Source organism: Paramormyrops kingsleyae, chromosome 13, assembly GCF_048594095.1.
Source record: "Paramormyrops kingsleyae isolate MSU_618 chromosome 13, PKINGS_0.4, whole genome shotgun sequence".
Taxonomy (NCBI): domain Eukaryota; kingdom Metazoa; phylum Chordata; class Actinopteri; order Osteoglossiformes; family Mormyridae; genus Paramormyrops; species Paramormyrops kingsleyae.
Window position 1 is genome coordinate 17,842,185 of NC_132809.1, and position 25,302 is coordinate 17,867,486.

Consider the following 25,302-nt stretch of genomic DNA (forward strand, 5'->3'; position numbering starts at 1 on the left):
TCTCTGCAAGTGTGCTACAGAAAGTGGGTGTGTCCTGCCAATCAAGTTTCATCACTATACTATTGTCACTTCCATGCCACTTTATCCGAAGTGACAGCGGACAGAAAGTGAAGCCTAGTGGAATAACTGACTTAACCATAAAGCACCATTGTGCCCTCGCTTTTTCGCCATGCTGTGAGGACTCCTATATTTGTTTTCTGAACTTGACACCGGAGTTTATTTTTTGGGAGCAGAGCGTGATGGTCTCAGTGAGGGTGCCGGAGTGCACGTCATTGACCTTTCAGGCTGTACTTCACTGACACCCCCGTAAACCGAGGCTGCAGTCCGCTTGGTACCTTCCGCAGTACTCGCATTAAAGATGTGCTGCCAGAACTGAGCCACTTGCTCTGCTATGTTAATCTGGAGCCTGGTGACGAAGGTCCCGGAAACCCAGTCCTAGAGAAATCAAAGAGCATGTGGGAATCGGGTCAGGTCCCTTACAGGTGTGGGGGGTGGTGCTTGCACGTCATGAACAGACACAGGGCTGGGAGACCTGGTGTGACTAGTGGGTGGGTGCCAATGGCTGAAAGGTGCCTTTTAGACAGAATAGCAGAGTCAAACCAAGAAGACAGCAGTTCTACGTGTTATGATAAGTTAAAGTACCGGTGAGAGTGTTCCGGTATCTTCTGGCCTGAGCTGGATAACCCCATTTGTTGTGGGTAGGCAGCTTTTCTTAGCACTCAATGGCTTTCAAATTGAAGTAATTATTTGGGTAATGAGTCACTGCAGAGAAATGCAGCGTTGACAGGAAAAAAACAAAAAAGCTTTCTCTTGGAGACTAAGTCAAGTGTAAGAGCAACATGAAGATGCAGTGTCGTGTGAGATGGATGGGAGTAGGCAAGAGAGTGCGGGAGCGGGCGAGAGCGGGCGAGGGAGCGGGCGGGGGCGGGAGAGGGCGAGGGAGCGGGCGGGAGCGGGCGAGGGAGCGGGGGCGGGCGGGAGCGGGCAAGGGAGCGGGCGAGTGCGAGAGCGGGGGCGGGCAAGGGCGGGTGCGAGAGCGGGCGAGAATGGCTGAGAGAGGGCAGGATCAGGTGGGAGAGTGTGAGAGCAGGGGGGTGGGTGAGTGGCTGAGAGAGGGTGGGGGAGGGCGAGAGCAGGTGGGAGCAGGTGGGAGAGGTGAGAAGTGGGTCGGTCACTGGGCGACCGGCCGTGCTCATGGCCCCAGTACAAAGAGCCTGTCGCCCTCCTATCACCTCTGTGAACATGGAGATGGAGCTGGTGCTCACACAGCTGGCCCCCATGCTGCCTCCTGACAGGTACAGGACACAATGCACACACACACACACACACACACACACACACACACACACACTGTGTTCTGTACAAGAGAGAGAAACAGAATGATAGAGATGTTCACTTCCATCAGCGCCCCATGTGTGCCTTCAGAGTTTTTATAAGCTTGACCGTGTGTGTGTGTGTGTGTGTGTGTGTGTGTGTGTGTGTGTGTGTGTGTGTGTGTGTGTGTGTGTGTGTGTGTGTGTGTGTGTGTGTGTGTATGTATGTATGTATGCACTGACATTGTATGTATGGAGGATCCTTCATGTTCTGTCAGTGTTTCTCGGCTCGGTGGCTCCAGGAAACACCACAGACTGACTGCGTGACACGTGGGTCGTTACACGCCTGTCAGACCGGCTGTCTGTCGCTGGCTGTGCAGGCCTCTTGTCTGTTGCCCGATGCGGCTGTTTGGCATCTTTAGCTTCCTCCCCACGAGGGGGGGGGATGCGGTATACATTGTCCAAACAGTCACGTGGAAAGCACCCTGGAAGAATCGTCCGGAAAGGTGACTGATGCCGACGCGCTCGGCTGGCTGTGTGTGTGGGAGATCGCTGAATGCGGGACGCTCGCTCCTTAATGACTTCCTGCGGGGAGTGAGTTCAGCGTCCCCCCCCCCCCCCCCCCAGGTGCCGTGTTGTGTAAATGAGCGGAGCGCTAGCGGAGGCTGTTTCTACCCTTGAATTGATTTGTTCCAGCGCTCTGATATTTAAGCCTTTCTTGATAAATTATAGAGCGGCTCCCATTAGTTATATTTTAGCACAGCCTCTCAAAACGTGTGATGCTGAGGGTGGATGTGGGCAGAATGCCGTGCTCAGTCCTGCCTGTTCTGCCGGCCTGAGCACCGCGCCGTTTAATGACGTTTAATCAGCGATTCTGAGTTGTGGGCCACCCCTAATCTTTATGAGAATAATTAGTGTGCTGTAAGCTGTGTTCCCCCCCCCCCCCCCATTTGTGTTTAGCTGTGCAGATGGGCCCCGAGAAGGTGCTAACAAGTGCTTGAAAGGCACAGCTGTGGCACACAAGCCTCCGTGTAATTTCTGGTGGCCATCTTGCTCCATGTCCAGTACAATCCGGGGAAAAGACACTTGTGCATCTGCTTTAATGCTCTGCTGAGATCTGAGGCAAAAATGACACCAGCATTAACATGATCAACAGCAGCATGAGCACCAGATCAGGCCCAAATACAGTCAGAATGAAGCCCGGGTTAGAAACAGAATCTGCAGACAAGCATTCATTTGTTCATTCCATCATTCATTCCATCATTCATTCATTCATCTATCTGTATATAGTTGTATATGGTTGCGCCACCTGACATATCAAATTCATTTCATATTTCATATAACATTTACTTGGGGCCCCTGCACAAACTTTTTTTCTTGATATGAAGATTATACACTCAGTTTTAAAAAGATTATTTTCATGGTTTTCCATGGGTTGCACCGTTTGACATGGAAACTGCAAACCTGACCGTGAACTTAAAGTGCCACTTTTTGTCAGTATTGCAATTGGATCTGCTGACCTTTTCCTGCACCATAAAGATCACTTTGGGTCTTTATGAAGTAACATCCACTACACTGTTTTCTAAAATGACTATTAAATTAATGGCCCCTTTTTCCTGGTTGTGCCGTCTGACATTTGAGGTAATGTAATTTTGTAGGCAAATGTTGTTCAATTATCGTAGTGGTTTTAAAAGCAGTGATTTGCAATTTTTTTATGAGTTTAAAGGATTCAATCATAGAATTATGCAAATCTAATTTTTTAAAAAATTAGAACATTATTTTAATGTTTTTACTTTGCTCATTTGTTTAGATGGTTGCAATAGCTGATATTTTTGGATTTTGAATACAAAAATGTTGGGACTGTAGGCTTGCACAAAAATGTGCATGACGTCATTCACCCACATGTGTGTCCGATCCAGCAGTTGTTGATGGTACAGCATGCTGCCGGACTAATTTATTGACATATGATGCACCTTGAATTTTTTCATCAGACAAGAAATTATAAGAAAATCCAGCATTCTGTAAATGTCTTTGGATAAAAATGTATCCTCGCAATTAATAATGGTCTAAGGAATTGGATCCCAGTGTGATCAAGCTGCAGAAACCATTATGGTATTTAGCTTTCCCACTAGGGTTTTTTTTATCACTTGTTTTGTTTTGTGTGTGGGTTTTTGCTTCTGCTTTGTCAAAATCATCACAGCAAATGAATCAGTCTCCTGAGGAACAACGTGAACAAGCATTGCGATTCAGTATTTAATATGTAAATATGCTTCTCTGCCAGCCTGCCTGCCTTCCCGACCGCCAACACGAAGACTGGCGTCATTAACTGGGGAAGAGCAACGCTTTTTAATCCGGGGGCGTTAATGCGGATGTCTGTCGTGCTGAATGAGAAAAATAGGGCTGTGTGGAACTGTCACTGTGGTGCTGGAGATCTCCCGTTATTCCCGGCTCTGTGGCACTGTGTATCTCCCGTTATTCCCGGCTCTGTGACGTTGGGCATCTCCCGTTATTCCCGGCTCTGTGACGTTGGGCATCTCCCGTTATTCCCGTCTCTGTGGCTCTGGGCATCTCCCGTTATTCCCGGCTCTGTGGCGCTGTGTATCTCCCGTTATTCCCGGCTCTGTGGCACTGTGTATCTCCCGTTAATCCCGTCACTGTGGCGCTGTGTATCTCCCGTTATTCCCGGCTCTGTGGCGCTGGGCATCTCCCGTTATTTCCCGTCTCGGTGGCACTGTGTATCTCCCGTTATTCCCGGCTCGGTGGCGCTGTGCATCTCCCGTTATTCCCGGCTCTGTGGCGCTGTGCATCTCCCGTTATTCCCGGCTCTGTGGCGCTGGGCATCTCCCGTTATTCCCGTCTCGGTGGCGCTGTGTATCTCCCGTTATTCCCGTCTCTGTGGCACTGTGTATCTCCCGTTAATCCCGTCACTGTGGCGCTGTGTATCTCCCGTTATTCCCGGCTCTGTGGCGCTGGGCATCTCCCGTTTTTCCCGTCTCGGTGGCGCTGTGTATCTCCCGTTATTCCCGGCTCGGTGGCGCTGTGTATCTCCCGTTATTCCCGGCTCGGTGGCGCTGTGCATCTCCCGTTATTCCCGGCTCGGTGGCGCTGTGTATCTCCCGTTATTCCCGGCTCTGTGGCGCTGGGCATCTCCCGTTATTCCCGTCTCGGTGGCGCTGTGCATCTCCCGTTATTCCCGTCTCTGTGGCGCTGTGCATCTCCCGTTATTCCCGGCTCTGTGGCGCTGTGCATCTCCCGTTATTCCCGGCTCTGTGGCGCTGTGCATCTCCCGTTATTCCCGGCTCTGTGGCGCTGGGCATCTCCCGTTATTCCCGGCTCTGTGACGTTGGGCATCTCCCGTTATTCCCGGCTCTGTGGCGCTGGGCATCTCCCGTTATTCCCGGCTCTGTGGCGTTGGGCATCTCCCGTTATTCCCGTCTCTGTGGCGTCGGGCATCTCCCGTTATTCCCGTCTCTGTGGCGCTGTGTATCTCCCGTTAATCCCGTCACTGTGGCGCTGTGTATCTCCCGTTATTCCCGGCTCTGTGGCGCTGGGCATCTCCCGTTATTCCCGGCTCGGTGGCGCTGTGTATCTCCCGTTATTCCCGGCTCGGTGGCGTTGTGTATCTCCCGTTATTCCCGGCTCGGTGGCGTTGGGCATCTCCCGTTATTCCCGTCTCTGTAGCGCTGGGCATCTCCCGTTATTCCCGTCTCTGTGGCGCTGTGTATCTCCCGTTAATCCCGTCTCTGTGGCGCTGTGTATCTCCCGTTAATCCCGGCTCGGTGGCGCTGGGCATCTCCCGTTATTCCCGGCTCGGTGGCGCTGTGTATCTTCCGTTATTCCCGGCTCTGTGGCGCTGTGTATCTCCCGTTATTCCCGGCTCTGTGGCGCTGGTCATCTTCCATTATTCCCAATATTCTTGGCATTTTGGTCTGACTAGAAATGTAAAATTATCGGAATGCATCTGAAACCTTTGTATATCTCTTTCGTCATCCTTCCCATCGGTTCATACAGAGACGGGCATGTGGTGCAGTGCAGAGGCCGGCATGCTCTGCCCGCTAAGAGACCATCTCCGGATGCATCAAGTGAGGTCTGATCTGTACTGTGGGCTTCTGGGAGATGTGAGTGACTGGAGGAATGTGTTCCCTGCAGGTGGGAGTCCTGCCCCAAAATACTGTGTGTCGGTTGACTGATTGTACTGATGACCAGAAGGTACGAGGTGAGGAAGTGCTGAGAGAAAGGTCAGAACTCCAGCTGTGCATGGGGGCCGGCAGGTACTGCAGTGAGCGGGATGCATGGGGTGACCGTGATGTGTGACACGCGCCGGAGGGGAACTCGGAGTCTGAAAGGGCACAGAGTGGATTTTACAATGGAATCCATTCTGGAGGTTTACCATGTGTGCGTTTTTTTCCCCGGTGGTTCCTCTCACCCATCTCCCTTCGGCAAATGCTTTCTGCTGTACATGATGATAAAGTGGGGGGACGATGGAAATATTAGTAGATGGCGAGCAGGAAGGTCTCTAGCTATTGGAAAAAAATAAGGGACCTAGTGAAGTTTTCATGGGGCTTTTTGAAGAAAGACTGGCATCTGGGGTAAAACAGTCGGGGGTTAGGCTCAAAATACTCGGGGCTATTGGACCTAATGATGACCATGATGGCAAGCTTATTGGCTCCGCCCCCCCCAGGCATGTCGGACTGCACTCTGCCGCCTTTCAGTCCGCCTTCACCCTCCCTGTTGTTTTAGTTTTATTCCGTCTCGCTATCTTTCGCTCAGGCTCCTCCTTCCAGCCATGTCTGCCCCCCCCCCAGTGTTATAGAATGATGCTCAGTCCAGTTGGTCTTGAAACCCGGGTCATTGTGTTGATGGCGCTATATTCTGACTTGTGTGAGGTTTGGGTGCTCGGTTATCGAGAAGAAGCCATTTGGAAAGAGCAAATATAATTCTTTCTCTCTATAAACTGAATTTGTGGGGGAGGAGGCCATTTGCTTTTCTTTCTTTATGGGTATGTGTATCTCTCAGGCCATCTGGAGTTTCTGTTCTGTACAGAGGCAGTCATTTCTGCTGTTTGGTGATCTTCTGGTACTGCACAGCCTGGATGAAGCGGGTGTGTGTGTGTTCTGTACAAGAGAGCGAAACAGGGCAACAGAGTGTGGTGACATGACCGATCTTCACTGCCATCAGCGTCCCATGTGTGCCTTCAGAGTTCTTATAAGCTTGATCATAAGTGTGTGGTGCGTGTGCGTGTGTGGTGCGTGTGCGGTGCGTGTGCGTGTGTGGTGCGTGTGCGTGTGTGGTGCGTGTGCGTGTGTGGTGCGTGCCTGAAATCTTGTATAGTTTTGAGTTGTGTGTTTAATTTTGAGCTGTGCGTTTAATTTCTATCTACTGACCAGTTTTCTGCATGCTTCTTCACTTCAGCCGAGCTCTTCAGTATCTTTACCTGGGCTGCTGAATGAATGAATGTTTCTCTTGATACAGATCACGTCACAAACACCAAGGAAAGTAGCTCATTGCTCTCATTTAGTGTTGCATGAACTTTGCATTTCTTGAGTAAGAATGGTGGAAAATAGTGGAAGGAACAAAGACACATTGTTATTATTAACGCTGTAGTCAAACCATAGATTTCTTTATATCTGAATGAGTCCATAATCACACCTGTAGTGGCAAAATGAAAAGCATGTTAACAACAAAGAATAGTGGCTCTTCAGTCAAAATTCATACTGAATATTTATAAAGTGTTAAAAAATGAAATTGCTGAAGAACTAATTAATTCAATTCAAAACCAATTTGAGTGTTACTGGAGTAATTATAGTAAAAATGGTAAAAATCTCAGAAGCAATTATTCTGTTGTGTGTAGCTGTCCATCTCCTAGGCAAAGGTCAAACACACCTGTCCCCTTTAGATATGATTTAAAGGGTTTCTCATGGTCCATAAGCTGCACTCACCAGCTGCTGGTCGCTTGCAAGCTCCTCATATTCATTTCAAAAGTGTCTTTTTTCCTTTTCTTTGGTTTTTTTTTGTTGCACCAAAGTATTGAGACAGACCACCTCCATAAAGGAATTAACTACTATTCAAATTGTACTGTAATTCAGAATCACAAAACACATTTGAACTATTAACTGTTTTCATTTATAAGTCACACGGAGTGGTAACTGTAGAATATCTCATGAAGATAAATGAGCCAAACATTAAAACATTTGAGACTAAACATTTTCTGAAACCCAGTAAATTAATCCATTAATTAATGGAGGTTTAGAAGCACTGGGAAGCTTGTGTTTCCAGCTGATCTACAGCAGATGTTAGAGGATGCCAGCCCAAGTTTCATATTCTGGAGTGACTCACCACAGTTACCTGCCACTTAATTACTATTCTGTTGCTGTTTTGTTGACTTCACACATATTGTTAACATTTTGTAAGCAAAGTCCCCTGAACTGCTTAGACATTTGCTTTGATTAACAGTTTCAGCTCAGGAGCTGTCTGTTATGTGGTGGCTCTGCTTTCAAATACCCAAAGTAAAAACCACATAGCTATTTTCTGTCACAGAACAATCAGATTTGCTAACCAACTTCCCGTCTCTGAACCGGTGGTCCCCTAGAGAATCTCTACTGCTGTTAGCCTTTGCCTGATCCATCTGTCTGGCATGACCCCTTTTAACCCCTCTGTTTTTGTGAGAGGCGTCAATCAAGGCTGCATTGCTGTCTGGGCTACTGGGCTTCTGACAGGAATAAGTCTCCCTCGTTAGTCGGCTTTGGTCGCTGGCTGTGTCGGGTCCCCTCTTAGGTCTCCCTCGTTAGTCGGCTTTGGTCGCTGGCTGTGTCGGGTCCCCTCTTAGGTCTCCCTCGTTAGTCGGCTTTGGTCGCTGGCTGTGTCGGGTCCCCTCTTAGGTCTCCCTCGTGAGTCGGCTTTGGTCGCTGGCTGTGTCGGGTCCCCTCTTAGGTCTCCCTCGTGAGTCGGCTTTGGTCGCTGGCTGTGTCGGGTCCCCTCTTAGGTCTCCCTCGTGAGTCGGCTTTGGTCGCTGGCTGTGTCGGGTCCCCTCTTAGGTCTCCCTCGTGAGTCGGCTTTGGTCGCTGGCTGTGTCGGGTCCCCTCTTAGGTCTCCCTCGTGAGTCGGCTTTGGTCGCTGGCTGTGTCGGGTCCCCTCTTAGGTCTCCCTCGTGAGTCGGCTTTGGTCGCTGGCTGTGTCGGGTCCCCTCTTAGGTCTCCCTCGTGAGTCGGCTTTGGTCGCTGGCTGTGTCGGGTCCCCTCTTAGGTCTCCCTCGTGAGTCGGCTTTGGTCGCTGGCTGTGTCGGGTCCCCTCTTAGGTCTCCCTCGTGAGTCGGCTTTGGTCGCTGGCTGTGTCGGGTCCCCTCTTGTATGCATCACAGTGTTATCTGTTATCATTTGCACTCGTTTAGCTATCACAACGGTCTCTGCTCACCAAGGGAATTCTTACTGTTTTCCAGGGGACTTTTAAGCAGGATATTTATTCCTGCCTTTGACTTTGGTGCACTCCCTCTCTCACAGGGTACAGTGCCCCCACACGCTCTGAAGTCAGTCAGTTAGCTCATTCTGCAGCTCTTCCACAGACACCAAACATGTGCCATGAGAGCTCAGCTGTCTTCTTTAACCCAGCTCTATGTTTCAGTCCCTGGACTAAATCCTCAGTCACTGGTAGAGGACAAACATCCTGGACCTGGGGAATCTCTTTAGAGGGCAGTTTTTTTTTGGTGAGGATTGTTTTGGTTTCTGTTTCGTTTGGTTTCGGTTTTGTTTTTGACCGCTTTGGATGTGTGCGTCCCATCACAGACACTGAAACACAAGGGCATGACATGTCACTCTCAGCGGCGTGAGTTTCCCCTCACTGGATCTGTGGTGAGCTTCCAAGGTCAACAGCTGCTGACATCCTTCTCTCAGCCAGGCGCTCTCACCGCTGACGGAGCCATAAATCTCCCGCAAACAGCTTAGCTGTCTGTCTCTCGCCAGCAGAACAAGGGGGATGTGCAGTTGAGGCCCCCCTTTCATGGCTGGGTGCAGTGGCAGCGTGGCCCCAGCGGACACCACCACCCTCTGACCGTGACTGTCCCCTGGGCAAGTTCTTTGATGCTAGTGTTCCAGCACTGCAGGTTCAGCCTTGCTTTGAGCTGACTGATGAGCACAAGGTGTTGGCAGACTAGGACTGTCAGCGAGAATAAACAGACAATGCATTTAAACAGAAATTAAACACATCCGCCTAGATTTACTTTGGTTTGGGTTGATTGTGTCCAAGAGGATATATTAAAACTCCATGTTTGTTTAATTATGCAGTTGATTTATAATTCAAATTATACCATGCGAAGGACGTTGCGTTTTGGTAGTTGGCCTACGGTGGCTGATGTAAATTTCCGATATGGTGAGTGGACAGAGGGCTTCGGTGAGCAGTGCTGTGGTTAGGCGGCGTACCAGGGCTCCTAAGAGTTTCCTTTGCAGAAGCAGTTTCCAAATAGGGGAACAGCTACACTGAGAAGAACAGACCTTTGGTCACAGTTCTACGCCGTGTAGGAATTCTAACAGGAGCATAAAGTTTTTTATTGTTGATCAGATGAAGATTTTTGTCTTCTTCACTTTTACTATTCATATTTTGCATGTTTCTCAAGAAAGGTTCATTCTGATGTTTTATTTATGAACTGCTGCTCAGGGTGATGTCCACATACAATGGCTGTGATTGTTAAATGGCTGCAGAGAACAGAAGCCAGTCTCTGTACATCTGTGCTGGCCACTTTCATTGGGTTTGCAGTGATGCTGGGACTAATTTCATCCGATCGTCTGCTGTTTTGCAGGACTGGGTGAAGCCGCGATGCAGTGTGTGTGAGCGCAGCCAGCAATGGCTTACAGGGAGAGGCCTGGGACCAGTGGTAGCAGCAGGGCTCGGAGCCGCCCGGCCCATTTCACTGCAGAGGGGCCCGACGAGAGGCCCCAGAGCAGGGGGGTGGGGCCATCTTCACGCTACTGCGGCACCAAGGGGCCTGATGGAAAGAGCAGCCAGGCAGCGGCGCCCAGCCACACGCATGCAGCTCAGCGGCCTCGGGCCGACAGCGCTGAGGAGGAGCTTTCTGTCCCTGCTGCTCCCCACGGCCACAGTCACACAAACTTCCATATCCCCGGCGAGAGCGCCGACGAGGACTCCAGTTCTGACTATGTGAACAACACATCGGAGGAAGAGGAGTATGACGAAGGGCTACCTGAAGATGAGGAGGGCGTAACATACTATATCCGCTATTGTCCCGAGGATGACGCGTACCTGCAGGGGGTGGACGGTGTTGAGGAAGACTATGGCAGCGGGAACGTGAGGCTCCCCCCTGACGCGGGACGAGGCCAGGAGGTCGTGGAGGAGAGAGCAGAGCCTCGAGGGCAGTCTGCAGCGGTGGAACGTGATTCTGTGGGTTCGAGGTGTAACAGCCAGCCCAAAGTGACGCGGGACCATTGTGCAGTTGCCCACGCCCATCCAGTGTCAGGGAATGCAGGGGAGGGCAAGGAGGAAGAGGCGGAGACTGAGTGCTGTCCAAGCAAAGAGGAAGAAGTCCAACAGAAGGCGCCAGACTCATGGAGCCCCCATGGTCGAGAAGGGAACCGGAATACAGGTCATTCCTCCAGCCACCAGGGGGCAGCGGTGCCTGACAAGCACCTCGACCGCATCGTGGCTGACATCAAGATGAGCATGAGCGTGAGCGGCAGTGACGGCGGCAGTGCTCCTGAGCAGCCGGCCGCCCCTTACATGCCCCGCTGCCACGAGGGCCGCCCCCGGTCGCTGAACATCCCTTCTGCTCAGCTGAACCACCCTGATGCTCAGGAGGGCTTCACGGTGCAGGGGCGCACAGCGGAGGAGAGGCTTCAGTGGGTGCAGGAGCAGCTACAGGTGAGGAGGTGGGCTGGGTGTACCACCGTTCTATCTATGTATGGAATGTCTCTCCAGACCTCATTAAATGTTCAGTGCACCCCGAGATGGTCACAACCCCCAGGTTGAAAACCCCTGATCTAAGATATTTACACACTATTGCTCTTTACAGATTACACAGGGATACACAGTTTGCATAAAAAAAATTCACACTTCTGTACCGATAATCAGACCCTTTCTATGGTGTGGTACAATTTTACATTTGTGCTACTGTTCATGAACTGGTGTAATTCGGGTGTCTAACTTGCTTGAGCGTACAACAGCATCCATCTTGGAATGGTATGGGCATCCTTCCGATTATAAGACTGTGGCCCGGCCACTTCCACAGAAGACCAAACCATGGTCTTAGATGACGCTGAACGATAGTGAAAGATGGCCGCTGTCCCCTAGCATGCTGTGAGTAACTGTGTGCCCTGTTCTAGCTAGTGCATTAATCATTTAAATCAGTTAAGTGATTAAGGGCTAAATGAAATGATGGATTGATTATAGTCATTATGGCTCACCTTAAGAACAAAGAGTCGGACAATGTCAGCTCAAAGTCGGGCTGTAAGTCTGTGATGTTTTTAGGAGACGTGAGGCTTTTCCGCACGGAGGCACCGGCACGTGCGGACTGGACGTGTCCCCTCCCCCATGGGCACTTGCTGGTGCCCCTAAGAAACTGCGTCTGTAAAGGGACAAATGACAAGGGCAGCTGTAGAAGGGAAAAGCTTCGCTGAAGGCTACAGAGTGACAGAAAGCCGCTGCACACGACCCCACGCTCAGTCTGACCAACACATGGATTGGATGCCTGAGTGCAGCTGGTGATCTGTTAGTACTCAAGCAGGCGGCCCTGAGCAGCCAGGGGCTAAAAGTGGGGAAACGAGGGGAAAAGGCCCTGGTGACACGGTTTTAAAACGCACCTTTGGTGCTTGGATCAAGTGGACAGCGCTAAATACAAATGTAAACGACCACCGAGACACATTGTGATCTATTCACCCAAACCACTCGTGTAAATGGTCTGGGGTACATTTGACCACATATCTTTTGTAGTGTAAATGCTAATACATAATGCATCCCCAATAAGCAAGGGTTAAACGATCTGGAACAGCATTCCGGCACCCTCATTTAATACATAATTAAATCTGATTGGCGGTTTCATATATAAAAATGTCAAGTGGGTTTGTTTTTTGTGTGCTGCAGCCTGGTGTTCCAGCTGATGCCATCAACCAATCAGAAAGTAAAGTCACCCCACAGTCCCGCCCCCCACACGCAACATGCATCCTTGTCCCGGTCTCATCCCTTCCCTTCGGTGGGTTCATTTGTATGGATAAACTTTGTGGTAGTAGTTTGCTACAGAAGGAGAGCGAGTGTAAAATTAGTTGCTTTTTTTCCTCAAGTGGTAGGTACTTTCAAATTCAGAATTTCAAGAAATATCACGAAACACACAAGATGTTTTGTGTGCAACTTGGCTTCTGTCTTGTTAGCTACCAACACTTCAGCTAGCATAGTTAGTGACATTAGGTCCCGCTGAGAAGCAGAGCTCTCATGGGGGTGAGCGGTGTGACTGCCGGCGATGACTGTCAGGAATCCCCTACAAGTGCCCTCCTACCCTAGTATGTCTGCACTTGCTGTCAGACCAGGGTGGGGGGGGGGTGATTTTAGCTCCACCACTGGTCCCACTGCAGAGACTTTTGTAAACATTGTCACAGCCGCATACTTCAGAAAATTCTGTTTGAAAAGTTGCAATATGGATGAGTGAAAGTGGAGACTTTTGAAAATGCAGACTCTGCAAGCGCCCTAATTGCTCCCTTTTCATCACATGGCCCATGCCTCTCGTCATCGGATTGGCCACCATGTCACCCTACATGGAAGTAAACAGTATTCCAACGTGGCGGACAGGGTGGAGCTGCTATCCCTGTGGCTGACCTGTATACACAAATGACTGCTGCATATTTGCCCAAGAAGAAATCAATTTACTAATCACTGTGTCGATGCACACGTGCCTAATGTAGAGTAATAGTTTCAGTGTTTATAGTAATACTTTCGTAAACTATATGAAAATGTCTGTGTGGATGGAGATTGTTTTTGATTGAATACTCAGTGTGGACGTAGGCTGAATGAATTTGGGAATTATTTTAAGGTGTGTCATTTTTCTCTGCTGCACCATCTCACTGGATCTTAGGGTTCCACCACCTGGTAAATCCCCACAAACAAGAAGTTCATAATAACTGTGTGCGGGTCTATTTGACCTTCTAGCCCAGTGTTTCTCAACCCAGTTCTCAGCGAACCCCAGCCAGTCCACGTTTTTGCTCCCTCCCAGCTCCCAGCCAATCAGGAACACCGAATAGCTGGCACAGGTGCGCTGGGAGGGAGCAAAAACCTGGACTGGCTGGCGTTCGCTGAGGACTGGGTTGAGAAACACTGTTCTAGCCAAAGCAACATATTCAGTGACAAAATCTAAACACGTCATTAGCCGAGCACCTTGAAGACCCATGATAGGCCCAGGTCTAAACGGCAATGTATCTCAGCTGTCCACTTGTGATCCAATCACCCAAAATGCATTTAAAAACCAACAGGATCGAAATATCCTGTTGGTAAGTAGGTGGGTTGTATGGAAGTGGCTAAAATAAAGTCTAATTAGTGCTTGTAGTGGGTAAAAACAGATGCTGTACTCCCCTTGTTTTTCAGAACCAGGTATTGGTACTCCCTTTGTTATTCAGCACCAAGTGCCGGTACCCCCCTTGCCATTCAGCACCAGGCGCTAAAAAATTACTTAAATGTGGAGAGTGTATGTGAATCATGGACTTGAAGAGGTGTACTATTTGATAAATCGGGAGAATGCTCTGGTGCAGTGCTGTTTAAAGCCATGAAGGTGACAGGTAGTATTTCATATTATGCTGGGGATGTGGTAGCCAGCATAGGGCGGTGAGTGCAGATCTGTGTTTACGCACTTAAGTTGCAGTAAAGTTTTTCGGAGCTGCTTCCTCCTCCAACTGAAGAGATTTCAGGGAGGCACTGACAGCAGAGTATTACTGTATGGGGTTTGGAGGAAATGAAAACTCTTTGACAGATGGTGTTTTTTTTATGCTATACATAATGAGTGATGATGAGTGATTAGTGTGCAGGGAGTGAAGTCTGAGCAAGAGCATGCAGTCTGGTGGAACAATGCAAGTGATACCAAGACAGTCCAGAAGGTGACAGGCCCAACCATTCTTAAGGCCTTCAATTCATCAGGAAGTTACAGACCCACCAATAGATGGAGCATCTACGTTTAGCTGGGATAGTCTGCCGAATCCCTTGGTAACTCTGCCAAATTCAGAGCTGAAATGTACAATATGGATCCTCCAGTATCTAGTAAGACCAGATGCTGATGAACGGACCTATTGGCCATTTCAACAGTAGGGAGTCAAGGGTCTTTAAAAAATACTAGGTAAATAGTATGATATATTTCCATCCATCCTCCTTCTATACCCGCTTGTCCTATTCAGGGTGGTGGGGGGGGTCCTGAGCCTATGGGCACAAAGCAGAGAACAACCCAGGATGGGACACCAACCCATCACAGGGTGCATTCACACACCATTCAGTCACACAGGTGCACCTGCAGGCAATCTCCAATTCACCTTAGCATATTTTTGGACTGTGGAGGGGGGGACCAGAGTACCCAGAGAGCATCTCGTGATGACACAGGGAAAACATGCAAACTCCACACACATGGGACCATAGCAGAGACTCAAACCCGGGACGGAGAGGCGTAAGGCAATAGTGCTAGCCTCCATACCACCAGGTCACCCTGAAATTAAATCAATAAAATGTGAATGTTTTGTTTATGACGGATGTGCAGTCAGTATTTCTGGCAGGTTTATTTGATTAGAGGTCGGAACAGGCCAGAGCCTGCCTGGTTAGCACAGTGTCTTGATGCAGACCACATCAAAGCCACCCACTGTCCATTAAGGAGGGAGGCATAAGCTGCTTTTGCACGGCTGTCAGCTGACTAGCGGGGGCCGGGAGGGAGGGGATTGCAAGGCTCCTGGTGGCTGCGTGTCCCGGCTGTTGGGCAGAGTGAATTCTGGCTCCTTGGTACCCGTCCCTGTAACGTGCACTGTTTGGTATCACTGTGTGGGCTTCCTGTGCCCCTGGTGAACCATTCTTGCTGTGGTAGCTCACGATGATTCTTCCGGTAATTTTGTCTTGTCAGATGTGACTACTCCAGTAATTATTCCCATCAGGTGATGAATGCAAGCAGTCTCAGAACTACTTTACATTGTCTGCGGTATCTTTATGAGCACTAACACGTTTTCATTTAGTGATGTAAAAACTTCCTTCCAGTTTACTACCGCCGATCTTTTTTTCCCAGAAGCAGAGAGAATTTTCAGTGCTGTCTGACAACTAAGTTTTCTGTAAATGCATCAGTATGGAAGCTCATAAACATAAACATTTTGTTATGCCTACATCAGTGAACTGCGATTAGTTTGTGGTTAGCTCATGACCTTTTCCCGATTAGCTGTCTTTGTTTCTATGTCTCTCTTCCTGATTAGTTATTCTTCACAGGAATGAAGAATGTTTTTCGTTAGTTTTCACATGGAGGACAGGACATACAGAACCTTCGCTACCTGGCAAATGTTCTTTTGCTTACTGGTATGCAGCTAAATTGTGTTATGTATACTGTTTACGAGCAAAGAAAATTAAGAATTTACCGATCGCTGCTTATTGCAGAAAAATTTGAGAGACAAGAATGCAGTGAGACTGGGGAAGAGAGTGAGACATGCAGTGACTAAATTTCTGGATCCATGATGTATTTTACTGATAACTGTGTTGCTGTGATTTTGATTGCCTATAGAGTCCCTTTTATGTACAACTTTGTTTGCAACACTATGGTATTGTGATATTTTGCTTTTGTTAAATAACCTATGTGCATTTAAACACATGGTTGCGTATGAGAGTAATCAACAGTCAAACTGAACTTTATTACAAATCAAAGTCGAAATTAATTAATTAAAATGTATACTTTGCCACTTCTACAGTTAGAAAAAGAATTTGGTTGGACAAAGAGCTGGGAAATGGCACATTGTGCTTGCGCTACAACAAACAAAATGTAAATTTGGTAAGTGCATATGCCAAATATAGACTAATATGCGTCATAAGCTTTGACATTTACCTTTTACATGGTGCAGTTTGGATGCAAATGTTTTTTTCAGTGCTAGTGATAACGGTAGTGTGGATGTAGATCTTTTTCTTCGGAAACCCCCGTAAAAAATTTTTAACGCATTAGTGTGGACATAGCCTGAGGTACTCAGTGGCACACAGGTATTAGCCCAGTCTGTGTCCTTGGATGGCTCTTAGCGAGATAAGAGATCAATGCGTCTAGTTACGTCGTTAACCGGCTGCCTGTGTTTGGTGAGCTCAGTGTTTAGGCCGGTGTGATTACAGTTGCCCGTAATGATAATTAACGGCCTTGTAGTGGCAGTCATTTTCCGCCAGCCAGCATCTCTTGTGTGCTGTGCACATGTGTCTGGGAAATATCTTTCTGAGAGAATGATACAAGAGTGTTCTCTGTAGAATGTAACTGCTTATAGGTGGCTTCCTCAAACTGCGGCCCTGGTCCGTCATTTGACCAGCGTCAGCAGTGCATGTGGTCCGGCCCGCTACACATTTTTGGAAATAACCGCTAGGCTGCATAATCACAGAAATCCATATCTGTCACGCCGACATTCCAGGATTATCACGCAAACTGACAGCAGCTCCCTGACACCTATGAATGATGCACAATGTCCCGGAAATCTGCTGTTCTGCTATTCAGAACAACCCCCCCCCCCCAACTGGTTGGCACATTTTACTGCAGGGTCCCCTTACCTGCTCGCTTGACAGATCGCCATCTAATTTTTAATACCTTATAGGACATACTGTCCAGACATTATACCACAGTACAGGCCACCCCCAGGTTATGAACGAGATCCATTCACTAAGTCAGTCTTCAAGCCGAATTTGAAGGTAAGTTGGAAAATAATAATAATAAAAATAATAATGCGAGATAATGTGCAATAATGATAATACAGAAATGATAAAAGTAACTAAATGCGGAACTGCAGTTGCAGTGAACCTCGAGCTGATGAACCATTTTTAATATAAAAGGCTTTATGGCAGTCCGTTTGTAAATACAAGTTTTCCGTAAGTCGGGTGTTCGTAACCTGGGGACTAACTGTATTCGGTGTTTTTACCAGCCCCCCCCCAACCCCATGCACGTCTGTTTCATGTAAATTTTTTCCATGTGACAGGATGTTTCTGTGGCTGGTAGTCAGTTCTGAATGATCAGTAGCTGATCAAACAAGAACAAGACTTCCATGAAAAATGACTGATGATGTGCTCACCTCTCTTAATGCTGTTTTGGCTAATCTCAGATCGGCAGGTGATGTCATGGTTAAGGACCTGGATTGCCCAAAACCTGAAGCCCTTAAGTGACCATTAAAGTGAATTACTACCATTGTGTAGCTTCATCAGGTATAAGTACTTAATGCAAATCCATGCATCCACCAGCGAGTCAGGGTCACAGAGCACACCCGAAAAAGACAGGGCATAATGGGACACTCCTCCACACGTACGAAGGCCAAATTCATACCTCCAACCCCGTACTCAACACTTACCGCAGTAATAAAATTAAGAAATTAGCCATATGCAATGCCTGACATATTCTGGTAGATTTATGTATATAGTATTAAAAAGACACCATATATATAAAATCTCCCAGTATGGCTGCTGTCATGGAGCAGCTGTGTGCTGCAACCTTCACCCAGCCCCATGGAGGTCATCTCCATCCCCAATGCTCAGCGGATCATCTCACCTGTCTTTGCTGCTTCACAGGTGGCTAGCGGCACAGAGCAGCCCAGCAAGCAGCGTCAGCAACGCTCCGATCTGAACAGGCCCCCGGAGAACAGCACCGGCCCCGAGGTGAGAATCTCTGGCTGGAGCTTCCTATTTTGGTGGGTGTGGTTTATTACCCTATGGGCAGAGCTTCCTATTTCGGCAGGTGGGGGTTTATTAATCCATAGATGGAGCTTCCTAATTCGGTGCGTGGAGTTTGTTACACTATGGGCAAAGCTTCCTGTTTTGGTGGGTGGGGTTTACTACATCATGGGCGGAGCTTTCTATTTAGGTGGGTGGGTTTACTACATAATGGGCGGAGCTTCCTATTTTGGTGGGTGGGGTTTACTACCTCATGGGCGGAGCTTCCTATTTCGGTGGGTGGGGTTTACTACATCACGGGCGGCGCTTCCTATTTAGGTGGGTGGGGTTTACTACATAATGGGTGGAGCTTCCTATTTTGGTGGGTGGGGTTTACTACATCATGGGTCGGAGCTTCATATTTTGGTGGGTGGGGTTTACTACATCATGGGCGGTGCTTCCTATTTTGGTGGGTGGGGTTTACTACATTATGGGTGGAGCTTCCTATTTTGGTGGGTGGGGTTTACTACCTCATGGGTGGAGCTCCCTATTTCGGTGGGTGGGGTTTATTACCCCATGGACAGAGCTTCCTGTCTTGGTGGGTGGGGTTTATTACCCCATGGACGGAGCTTCCTATCTTGGTGGGTGGGGTTTATTACCCCATGGACGGAGCTTCCTATCTTGGTGGGTGGGGTTTATTACCCCATGGACGGAGCTTCCTGTTTTTACCCTAGGAGGTGGGGCTTCCTCTCTGTATCATGGTCTGCAGTACCACCTGCCTCCTGACCTAGTGGTCATACAGGTCGTGTCTGTGTTGTAAATGTTTTTAAAATTGGTTGATAATTTGTTGACACACTTCTGCTGTCTGTGGCCATTGTGCCACAGTACTGTGTCTTTGTGTGTGTGTGTGTGTGTGTGTGTGTGTGTGTGTGTGTAAAAATACTTTAGACATGCAAATTTGTCAGTATGCCCATACAGTACTACAGTATGGTTTTATGTACTGTATGTACTATGGTTTTGGCTGAAATTTGTAATGTTTAAACAATGTATTTTGGGAGGCAGCATCTTCAGTTTATATCTTTACTATTTTTTCAGTTTCACCACCGTCTTACCCCTCTTAGAGGAAGTTACACCTCACTTTCTCCTGTACGAGTCCTACCATAAAGGCCGACAGGAATTCAACACGTTAGATTTGCTCACAAGCCTGACACATAGCGGGTGTGATGTTATGCAAGTGGTGTTAAAATCTCCGTTCGTGATTATGCTGTAGTTCTGCCCGTTTATTAAGGGTGTTAGCTTTGCCTGAGAAGTGCTGCATTACCCCTCCATCTGGGTTCAGCGTTTATGGCGGCGCTCGTGTTTTTAAAGACTTATCTCTCAAGTGAGAGAGGTGTGAGTTGTGCTTTTTTTAGCAGGGAGGTCGAGCCCGGCAGGGTTACCCGAAATACACGGGCAAGGGCGTGTGTGGCTGCTGGGATGTGTGATTATAGCCGGCCTGCTGCTTTAACCTGCGTTTCTGCTTTTCAGCCAACCAGAAAGAGCGCCGCCTTCCCCAGCTTCGTGGACGGTGAGTCGGTGTCCTTCTCCCTCCGTCTGTCTGGAAATGAGTGAGGACTTTGGCTTTTTCAACAACCCAGTAGAGGCACCTGGTAACCTGGCGGATTCGTGGGGGGGGGCAGCACTTCACAAGGGCCCCAAATTCTTATGGGACCTATATTTCTTTAGGGGGGCGCAAGGTGACATTTTCATAGGGGGCCCAGAATTTCTGGCTGTGCCCCCGTGAACCGCACTGGGGGGGACCCCCATTTCAGTGCCGGAATGTTAGATTCCAGCTCGGGTGAAGACTGCCTTTTATTTTCTGATAAGATCACAGTTGCCATCGATGTTTGACATGCCAGGGCCGTCGGGTGGCTCCTCTCCATGTTCGACGGGCCCCGGGAGAATTTCACACGGCAGGATAGTGAATGACAGCAGCAGCTTGTAAGCACTAATGAGCAATAAGGGTGCTTTCAGTCGTAATACGGAGGCTGTCAGATGTGCTCGATCATTCTCCCAGGGGAAGGGGCTTGTTCTGAGGCTGCAGAGAAAAGTGCAGCTTGCAGAGGGAGGGGGCAAGCTCCCTCACCAAATATCCCAGAGCATGAATCTGCATAAGACTAGATGGTCTTCTGCAAACCAAGAGTCCTACATTGCATCATGTGAGGATCCAGAAGGTGGCGTGTTTCAATCATGTCGGGGTCATCACTGATTTTTGTGGGCAGTGTGTGGCTCAGTGGTTAGGGCAGGGTGGGCACTGTAACTTCACCACTGGGCCCCTGAGCGAGGCCCCTGGCTCCCTATAACTCCATGGATTTGCTGACCCTACTATCTCAAAAAAATAATAAAATGTACGTCACTTTGGATAAAAGTGTAAAATGTAAAAAATGTAAAAAAAAAAAAACCTGACAGATATGCAACAAGGTCTATCCTGTAGGTCTGTAGCGGTTCCTGTAGGTCTGTAGCGGTTCCTGTAGGTCTGTAGCGGTTCCTGTAGGTCTGTAGCGGTTCCTGTAGGTCTGTAGCGGTTCCTGGTCCAAACTCGGTAGTCCCAGCAGAAGCTAAGGGAGGTGAGCCCAGTGGACAGTGTGCTGCACCTATTGCCCAGAAATGGCCAGAAAACCCACACATGTCTGCATTATGCAGGAGGAAGCTGGAGGCCTGGCCTGCAGTCTTCTGGCAGGTTCTTCTTCCTCCTCCCATTGAGCAGGTGACCCCGACTGTGCTGAAGGTGATGGCAGATGCAGTGACAGTGTGGCATTGCTCTCCCTGTCCCGCAGTCCCGGGCCCCTGCGAGCCAGAGGACCTCATTGATGGTATCATCTTTGCTGCCAACTACCTGGGATCCACGCAGCTTCTGTCTGAGCGGAACCCACCGAAGAGCGTTCGCATGATGCAGGCCCAGGAGGCCGTCAGCCGAGTTAAGGTAAGGCGGGTCCAGGAGGCCGTCAGCCGGGTCGGTGTAAGGCGGGTCCAGGAGGCCGTCGGCCGGGTCGGTGTAAGGCGGGTCCAGGAGGCCGTCGGCCAGGGTCGGTGTAAGGCGGGTCCAGGAGGCCGTCAGCCGGGTCGGTGTAAGGCGGGCCCAGGAGGCCGTCAGCCGGGTCGGTGTAAGGCGGGTCCAGGAGGCCGTCAGCCGGGTCGGTGTAATGCGGGTCCAGGAGGCCGTCGGCCGGGTCGGTGTAAGGCGGGCCCAGGAGGCCGTTGGCCAGGTTGAGGTAAGGTGGCCCAGTCGCCCCGGGTCACTTTCTGCACGCTTGGGTATAAGTGTCACTTATCTGCTGGTGATTTATTATAATTAATGATTAATTATATGGCACCCGTATGTCTGTCAGACTCACAGGGGATGCGCACTGTCACAGGTGCAGGGAACACCATAAAATTTTAATCTTTATTTTTGAGAACACATTAGACTGTACTAAACGCCTTAGTGCTTTGCAGATAATGAGTTTTTCCTCCTGAGTGCTGAGCAGATCATGGCAGTGCTACAGTCCCTTTTGTAAACAACCAGTTTTTTCTGGATGAATTTTCTTTAGTGTAATCCCATTCAAATTACATGGCCATTAAAAATGGACTTCTTTTAAGACGACTGGCAGCTGGTGGGCTTCTTATGGACGTTGAAATAAATGGAAAAAAAAACGTCTGTAAAAACTGTGGGAACAGAGTGTCATATTAATAAAATGACTTTGCCTGCTGCCCCCCCCCCCCTCGCAGTGTTCTCCTTTTTGTTTTTTGCCCTTGAATTCAGCCTGACCATGTCACGTGTCTGTGAGAGCAGCAGCTGGCCACGCGGGGGCGCCCACGAGCCCTCTGTGGGAGGCACGCTCCGGTGACGTGCCTTTCCACTGCCCGTAATCAGTCAGAGTGTGACTGAGGAATTCAATTAAGAGGCTGCTCAGTTGGGGGAGGGGCTGCTCGGGGTGACGTCCGCCCTCACCGCCCTTCCTGTCTGACGATCCGCTTCAGTGGTGATAAAATCCGTGTAACGCGCAACGGCGTGCTTCCGGTAAACAAACAGCCGTGTTGGTGATGCAGTCACTTGCACAACAGCCTTGTTATATTTGAGCTTTACAAGTTCTGCTCTGAAACAGTATGGATGTACTTCCTTAATCCTGGCTGTATGGTATGGGTGCTGCACAGGGACAGTTCTGTCACGTCTAAAAGTTTAGGAGGCTCTATATTTGTACTCTGTTTACCTTGGTTACAACAGAGCTTTTAATTGAGGATTATTTCTGCTATATGCCGATTTTGAAGCTGTTGCTCCTTGTTGGTGGATATTTAGCACTGTCTCCAGGGAAAGGACTCTTGGCTAAGGATTCTGGGTATTGCTGGGTATGACGCACACCTTCTGTGTGGGTTATCCTCCTCAGGCTCCCCGAGTCCCACTTCTGTCACCGTGGTAACACTCGGCTGGGAAGGGACGACCTTCCTGTTCGGGTATAGAACGGGTATGCTTCACAGCAGCGGTATAGAACGGGTATGCTTCACAGCAGCGGTATAGAACGGGTATGCTTCACAGCAGCGGTATAGAACGGGTATGCTTCACAGCAGCGGTATAGAACGGGTATGCTTCACCGCAGCCGTTCCCGTGTCCCTGTGTGCTCCCTAACCCCCCCCGGCTCTCAATGCTCTCATGAGTTCGCGTTCAGGTGATTTAAGTTCAGGTATAATCCATATTGTCCTGGGAAGTGGATTGTGCTACAGTCCCCAGGAGGCTTTGCCATGCGGCCCCCCAACCCCACAGACTGGCACATGTCAGTCTCTGAATCACTGACTCACGGAGGGAATATTTAATGGGTTCAACCAGCAGATCTCTGTCATCGATCAGCCTAATGTATCCCCCCCCCCCCCCCACTCGCTGCTGGGGACCAACCGGTGTCTCCGAGGCCTGTAAGCCTGTGAACGCCGCTCCTGCCATTTCAAGCTGTTGTCCAGGTACTGCTTCCTCAACTGCTAGAGGCAGTGCGGCGAGGCCAGCCTCAAGAGACAGTGCGGAGAGGCTAGCCTCACCTGGGCCCCCCGAAAGGCAGAGGGGGGCCCGCCGTGCAGGGGGACGTCGCCTTGTGTCATTTCTCTTACTGTTTGGCTGGAGTTTGGTTGGATATCAGACCCCGGGGGTGGGCCGGGCCAGTACGAGCACAGTGAAGGACAGCAGCGATGCCACACGTGTGATTCGGGAGATGATGTGAGCAAAGCAGAATGGATACGGCTGTCGGGGCGATACCTTCACCTGCATTATAAATAAAGCTGAATGTGCAGAGGTGTGTATGTCTGGTCTGTGTTGATTTATGGTGATAGGATGCTGCTCCTTTAAGGGCGGCACAGTTTGTCAGCTACACCTTGTATAGCAGGGAGGGATTTCGTTTGGGATGGCTGGTTGGTAAAGGATGGATACATTTTGTGTGGTTTGCAAAATAATGATTTATTTTACTGCATTTTATTGCATTTTGTTGCAATATTTAGAGCATGTTTTAATTTGCCCATTTGTGTGTGTGTGTGTATATGCATTTTTTATATGAAAGAAAGTATTATTTGAAAAGGAGTAAATTCTGTTTGCCTCACGCACTTCGTTTTGGATATAATGATTTCATTGGATAAATGTGCTTTGTTGAAAGAACAGACGTGAGTAAGGAATGTTATTAAGCCACAACACAACCATCTAGACATCACTGAGAAGCAGACAGGGGAAGCAGACTCTGGCGTCACAGAAATTGGGTGGCTGCTGCCTTTGCGCCCCCCCCTGATATTTCTTTCTCTCCCCCTGTAGAGTCCGGAGGGAGACGGCCACGCCACCCTGACAGAAGTGGACCTGTTTATTTCCACACAGAGAATCAAAGTGATCAATGCTGACACGCAGGTGAGAGAGACAGGGTGACATGTCCCGTATCGGCTGCTTGCTTATGGATTTCTTGGTCTGATAACCTAATATCAACGGTGAAATATTCCCTAGAAAAACACTCTCTATGGATGGATGGAGAGATGCATGGATGGATGGATGCCATTTCACTATGCAGACATTGCAAGGCCATATATTGAGTATAAAGTAATAGAAATAATAGAATAAAAAACGAAGGACAGAGCTAAGCAGACCTTACAACAGCTAGACCGTTATCGGAGCTGGATGATGGATCCTGTGCCCTCCGTCACCCAGGAGACCATGATGGACAATGCGCTGCGCACCATCTCCTACATCGCCGACATCGGCAGCATCGTGGTGCTCATGGCACGGCGGCGCACCTCACAGAGCCGCTCGGAGGCCGCGCCCGGCACCGGCGACACCAAGAAGCAGTACAAGATGGTCTGCCACGTCTTTGAGTCGGAGGACGTCAGTACATCCCACTTTTCTGGAGTTATGCTCTTGGGCTGGGGCTGGACCTGCACTTTAATTAAGAGGGAATCATTGCTCTGTGAATGGTGTCTGAATTACTGGGTTATGGAGTCCATTCATTTAATTGCATTTACTCATTTATCAGATGCTTTTATCAAAAGCGACTTACAATGCAGGGTTACAATTTATACACACTTTCTGGGATTTGAACCCTCAACCTAAAGTCATTGTTAGTGTGATGCTCTACTTGTTGAGCTACAAGAGCTTCAAAGACACAGGCAGGATCTTGCCTTTGCCTGTCTGATCTGTGCGTCACCTGCCACACATATTTCTGCGGCTGTGCGTTCGGTGTGTTTCGGTATATATATATGTGGCCATAGCGTGCTGTTTCAGCTGGCTTGTGCAGCCCTGCACCATGCCGTCTCCCCCATCAGAGCCGGCCTTTGCCGCGAACCCCTCCCACTCATCTCTCCCCGCCCCCAGGCACAGCTCATTGCGCAGTCCATCGGACAGGCGTTCAGTGTGGCCTACCAGGAGTTCCTGCGGGCCAATGGCATCAACCCCGAGGACCTGAGCCAGAAGGAGTACAGCGACATCATCAACACACAGGAGATGTACAACGACGACCTCATCCACTTCTCCAACTCTGAGAACTGCAAAGAGGTTCGCCCCGCACCCCTCCCCGTCTGCTCCTTCCCCAGCATTGGCAGGGCTCCATTTCTGACGGTGCCTGCTGACGTCAGCCGTTCTGTGCCGAAATTGGGCTCCATCTGAGCGGTGCGGCTGTAACAGACTGCGAACCCCAGAGAC

General features: G+C 49.3%; 1 protein-coding gene across 3 annotated transcripts in view; it reads left to right on the top strand.

Moving 5' to 3' along the window:
• Positions 1–25,302, top strand: part of LOC111846768 (amyloid-beta A4 precursor protein-binding family A member 2-like) — a 39,804-nt gene that overhangs the window by 10,797 nt on the left and 3,705 nt on the right. For all 3 annotated transcript variants that reach the window (XM_072698316.1, XM_072698317.1, XM_072698318.1), the window contains exons 2-8: positions 10,102–11,177; positions 18,051–18,137; positions 19,659–19,698; positions 20,948–21,093; positions 23,932–24,021; positions 24,316–24,489; positions 24,976–25,155. In XM_072698316.1, coding sequence (XP_072554417.1) covers positions 10,146–11,177; positions 18,051–18,137; positions 19,659–19,698; positions 20,948–21,093; positions 23,932–24,021; positions 24,316–24,489; positions 24,976–25,155 — 1,749 coding nt within the window. In that variant the 5' untranslated portion in view covers positions 10,102–10,145. The remainder of the gene's footprint in view (positions 1–10,101; positions 11,178–18,050; positions 18,138–19,658; positions 19,699–20,947; positions 21,094–23,931; positions 24,022–24,315; positions 24,490–24,975; positions 25,156–25,302) is intronic.